At 35.1% G+C, this 5,818-nt stretch overlaps 1 protein-coding gene across 1 annotated transcript; it reads right to left on the reverse strand.

Annotated features, from left to right (window-relative positions):
* Positions 1-3,679: 3,679 nt before the first annotated feature.
* On the reverse strand, positions 3,680-4,652 carry LOC127135244 (tetraspanin-11). Its single transcript, XM_051062013.1, has 2 exons — positions 4,143-4,652; positions 3,680-4,055 (listed from the first exon to the last, which is right to left on the reverse strand). Exons 1-2 carry the CDS (start codon positions 4,650-4,652, stop codon positions 3,753-3,755), a joined length of 813 nt encoding a protein of 270 aa, XP_050917970.1. The 3' UTR covers positions 3,680-3,752.
* Between the last annotated feature and the right edge of the window lie 1,166 nt (positions 4,653-5,818).

A 5,818-nucleotide genomic window follows, 5' to 3' on the forward strand; every position in this document is an offset into this window, starting at 1 on the left:
TCCCCGGGTTCCAGCTAGCCAATAACAATAGACAAATAGACAATGATATTAAAAATGTTATTAAGGTGCAGAGGACAAAATCCTAGTGCCTTCTTCAGCGCCCAATTACAAACATTATTGTGACGAGATAGATCAACGTCTGGCAGATGAAGTATACACACCTTAACACCGTTCACTCGAAAATAAAATAGCTGGCACAATGCAAGGTTATTTACGACTTAATATTTTTCTTCTAATAGTTTTTATGGTTGATTTTTTTTTAAATCGCAGGCATTTGAGTGAACCGCAACACCACGAGGTGAAACCACATCTAAAAGCAGAACATATACAATTTAAACAAGGATGAGGAAGAACTCCACTAACAACGAAGACACATTACAATTGCAAATGCTAAAAAAAGAGTCAAGCACATGAGTTCTATTCAAGGATAGAGACAATCCGACCATCTTGAACAACCTGACCCAGACGGATTTGCTCTCTCGAAACAATCAGTAGACGGTGAAAATACTTCACTTGTTGCAATGCATTTTTAAAAGAATCCACAACCTCCCCAGGATTCACATAGACATAATCTTTCAATTTTTGAGCCAATGAAGCATTTTGTTTGCGTAAGAACTCTAACTCCCTCTGAGAAGATTAAAGAGCTCTGGTCCTTTCCTCCAACGTTCATGGCACATGCATCACCTGACCGACGACAAGACCAGAGAGGTTGAACAAAGCCAAAGCTTTACGTACCTCATGTAGAGAAACATATGCTTTCTGTGGTTCTAATAAATAAGTATCCCGTTGGGATGTCAAACAGTTCCCACTCCTTTCCAGCCAGATCCTTTCCTCATGCATGATCTGTCCAAAGAGCCTCCCAACAGTCGGATTCAACCAGGGATAAAGCGACGAAAGTCTACTTAGAAAAACGGGACAGGGTGTCCAACTACTCCTATAACGACTGCCCAAAGTGACAAGGAAAAAGTGACCAGTTATCATCGAAGAGTGAATTCCGACGATCGCGAGAAAGGTCAGGGCAAGAGTCGGGATCCATATGTGGACCTAGGAGAGCAACATTTCGAGAAAGTTCGGAGGAAGAAAAAAGACCCACAATATGGTTAAATGGTTGTATTCCCTGATTTAAAACCTGTCCATTTACTTTATCCTCCATTGACCTACACATAAATACTATTTTTATTCCATGATGAGCATAACGAAGGGAAACCAACAAGGAAGAGTAAAAAGAATTTTGAGCTTATCAATGGAAATTCGGCAAACTTCATGAGAACGAGACTCATTCAACAGAGAGACATCTATCAAATATTTATGTCGCTTCTTATCAGCCTTGTCTGAGAGGACTACACCCCTGATATAACCTAAGTGATTAACAAACTCCAACAACTTATTCTTCTAAAAATAATCCTCGATGGTAAATTCACTTTCTCTATAAACATATGAGTCATTCTCCAAAATAAAATGTTTCGCCAACCAACAATGGGTTACATTTACCTTCCATCTCGACTCAATTTTACAAACAGTTACGTGAGCCCGAGGATGAATGGGGGTAGCCAAAAGGAACAGGTCCGCAAAAGATGGTGGCTTAGGAAAAACTTCAAAAACCCAAACCATCGGCATCAAAAGAACCAACTCCCGATCCCTTGGCTTGTCTAAAGTACTCTAGTTCTAGTGGAAGCCATAGATAAAACGATGGAAGTCTTCTTAGCAGAATAGTCCATGGTGTTTAACTCCTTCCGTAAGGACTTCCCAGAGATACCAGCAAAGAATATCCAATTATCATCAAAAAGTGAATCACAATGATCGTGAGAAGGGTAGAGGCGAGAGTCGTCGAGATCCACATGTGACCCCGGGAGAGCAACATTTCAGGAAAGTTCAAGGGAAGGAAGAAGACCCATAACATGGCCAGGTGGTTGTATTCCCTGGTTTAAAACCTAGAAGCTTACTTCATCCTCCATTACACCTACACAGAAATACCATTGTTATTCCAAGACAAGCACAACAAAGGAAAACCAACAATGAAGAGTAAAAAGAATTCCGAGCTTACCAAAGGCAATCTGACAACCTTCACGAGAACGAGACTCCATCAACAGGGAGACATCTATCAAGTGTTTATGTCGCTTCTTATCAGCCTCATCCGAGGGAACTACACCCCTGACATAACCTAAGTGGTTAACAAAATCCAACAACTTCTTCTTATGGAAAGAATTCTCAACGATAAATTAACTTTCTCCATAAACATGAGTCATTCTCCAAAAGAAAATGCTCTGCCGACTAGCAACGAAAAAACAATGGCTTACATTTACCTTCCACCCCCGACTCAATCTTGCAAACAGTTACGTGAGCCCTGGGATGAAGGGGGTAACAAAAAAGAACAGGTCTGCAAAAGACAGTGGCTCAAGAAAAAAAATTCGAAAACCCGAATTGTCGGCACCAAAAGAACCAACTCCCACCGAAAAAGTAGTGGGACAATTATTTATACTCTCTCCCCCGCAAACAACTCTACATTTCTGATTCCATAACGGAACATAGTCCATAACCTATTATGACATGACTGTAATCGATTATTCTAAAGAGATTTAAGAAATGCTTTTTCAGATCTACACCATAATCGATTATGCAACAACCATAATTGATTACTCAATAAGGTGTCTCATAATCAATTATATCATATCCATAATTGATTATAGGATGAGAACAATTTCGTAATTGATTATCTTAAAAAAAATATTTTTTCATAAGAGATTTTGAATAAATGATGTTTGGAAAATATTTGGAAGTGTATATATATTTTAATGTTTAAGAGATGTATTACTAATTATAACATGATCCTAATAAAATAAAAATTGTATCTCAAATCAAATCATGCTTTTCGATTTATGTAATAGTGTTTAAAATATTTAGTCTATATTTGAGCATCAAAATTTATATTCTTTTAGGGGTGTGTATATTTGTTTGTCGAATATATAATTTATTCTCAAGAACATAAAGGTTGTAATTCTAATTTTAGGAAAATATAAAATAAAATAAAAAGTGTTTGGTTAATATTTCGATGTCATAGAACTTTCTTAAGAGAATTCTAAGAAATAACTAGAATATATTTGATTTACAATGTATATTTCTAATAATAATCGGTAAAATTATAAAAATATTTCCTTACGAGGAGCACAAAACTTCCTTATGAGGAGCACAAAACTCACAACAATGTTACCATTAGATATTTTCAATATTTAGAGAGGTATTTCACCAAGAATATCATTAAAATAGTCAAGGCTGTATGTGGGCAAATAATTTTGTCCAAGACTTGTGCCTAATGATCCTGTCAAAGGCACGGAAGAATAGCATCACCATAGACCATAGCACTACTATTAAAAATATCCCAATATTTTTTAAACCCTGTGTCTCAAAAGTTATTTAAACAAAGGTTTTTTTATTTTATATAGTTAACACTAACACAATTCATGTCATATCATATCAACCATTGATAACCGCTTAGATTCAAGATTTTCAAAACTAAAATACAAAGAATATGTTAGAAATGAAGAAAAAAAGATAGGAATGGAGCACAAAAACAAATCTATGCAAAAATAAAACAGTTAAGTCAAGTGAAATTGAATGTCTTGAGATCCAAAATACCAAAGCACTTACACAACACCATATAAAAAACACACACAAATCCTAAAGACTAGCATACTTTAAAAACTAACATAAATAACAACTCTTCTCCCTAATAACAAACTTAACACATAAACTAATTAAGGATGTTCGATGCGCGAATCCATTCGGTTGTTCCTGATGGCATAGCATCCCATGGCGTAAATGAGAGTAACAAGTACAAGCACAAAAGCATTAAACACAGTTAAATGTCTCCACTGGTTCCTTATATTAGCCAACACTCCTCCTTTGCATGCATTGCATTCATAACACAGTTTGTCTGGTCTATTATTCCATGTCGCACAATCAGAGTTATTCGAAGCCAAACCCGACTTCGGAACTTCCCAAAACGTAGCATTCTTCATCGTAAATCCACAGTACACCGGTGGCTTACAGCACCCGGCCTACAAAAAACAATAGATGTTACAAAATTTTATGCAATTATTTTAAGACATGTGATATTCTCATACAGTAATGGAAGTTAGAAAAACCTGGGTTGTGGACAAGTGTTTGAAGATGAGAGAGTCGTTATTCCTACCACCATTAAAGGCGAGATTCTGGCAAACATGAGCATCCATCAAACAGCTTTTGAATTCATCCCAATTGTCTTCATTCACAACATATCGTTGCAACCAGTGAGAGAAATCCGCGACTTTATACTCACCATATCCTTTACCAGATATCTGTTTTCCCACTCCTCTATTGGTGACAAACACAGCAAACACGGTGAAGAAAGCGAGTCCAACCACAACCAAGAATGTCACCAGAAGGTAACTGTAGAGTGCCGTGTTGATTCCGAACAGCGATCCTGCGATTCCGAGTCCGGACACGATGACCACGAATATACCGCCGATTAGGAGTGGGTACTGAAGCACCTTTTGACAGTCGGAACCGCCACGGATGTGGATGTAGGCGGAGGAAGCGATAGCGGCAAGGCCGAGGAGTAATGAGAGGATGTTGAGAGCACCGACTACGGTGTTGCTTATGCGGAAACGGAACATTTTCATGTTGAGTTTTTTTGTTAAGGAGAAAAGAAATAGTAACTGTTTTATATAAGTGAGGGTGGTTTTTTGGAGCGAAAACGGTTGGAGTGTAGTTTGAATGTTTGTAAGATTGCACATGGATTTGAAGTTATTTACGTATATGCCATTCCGTTAGTTCTCCTTGTGTTTGGTTTGGGAAATTGTAGCACTGACACGTCAGCGTTAATCAGTTACACTATGTGGCTCCACTACTATAGTGTGGGACAGTTAACTTGATCGGTTACATATTGTGAAGGAAATAATGAAAATAATATACTCGTATTTTTTTTCCACTACACTTCCATAACTGGTTACTTTGTTTTTTATTAATAATTCTCGGCGAAAATACCAAATTTCAAAACTCAATTAGTATTTAATGAGAATAATTTTTTTATTATAAAAAATAAAATAAAATAAAGTATTAATTCTAAAAATGAAATTCTCACATCATCCGTTAATAATCTATAGTAATATATAAAGAAAAATATGTTTTGGTGTGTTAATTTTTGTTTTAATTTTACTATTATAATTTTTTGACCGTTGATACTCTTATGAAATAATTGATATTCAATGTTATTGTTTTTTTTTTCCTCCGAAAAATCTTATCTATTGAATGTATATGTATTATTTTAATATATTCACATTGATCAAATTTAACATTAGTATGATGATCAAGAAGAAACAAACTCATTATGATGATAGCAACAGATATGCCCATGTTTTATTTTTTATTTTTATGTGAGATTCAGATCAACTATTGCATATTCTCATTGATGATTTATTTGTTTGTATTATATGATGCTTTTAAATCTATGTTCACAATTTTCTTCTTTAAGTTCCACCATTAATTGTTTTAAATGACAAATATAACATGCCTATAATTATCAAATTTGCTAAAACATATAGTCTATTATTTCATTAAGTTTGTGGGTTCAATTTATTTTACATTATTATATTTCTGATTTTTAAGGCATATAGTATTACATAATAGATGGTTAATGATTATTATTTGTCATTTTAATGACATTTATCTTGAGATATTTTTTCTACTACAAATCCTTCTATCTATATTTGACTCTGATTCATACAATTTCCTGTATTTCTTTTCTATTTAGTTAAAAATCGAAATAGATTTATGGACAGAA

Source organism: Lathyrus oleraceus, chromosome 4 (genome assembly GCF_024323335.1).
Source record: "Lathyrus oleraceus cultivar Zhongwan6 chromosome 4, CAAS_Psat_ZW6_1.0, whole genome shotgun sequence".
NCBI classification, from domain to species: Eukaryota; Viridiplantae; Streptophyta; class Magnoliopsida; order Fabales; family Fabaceae; genus Lathyrus; species Lathyrus oleraceus.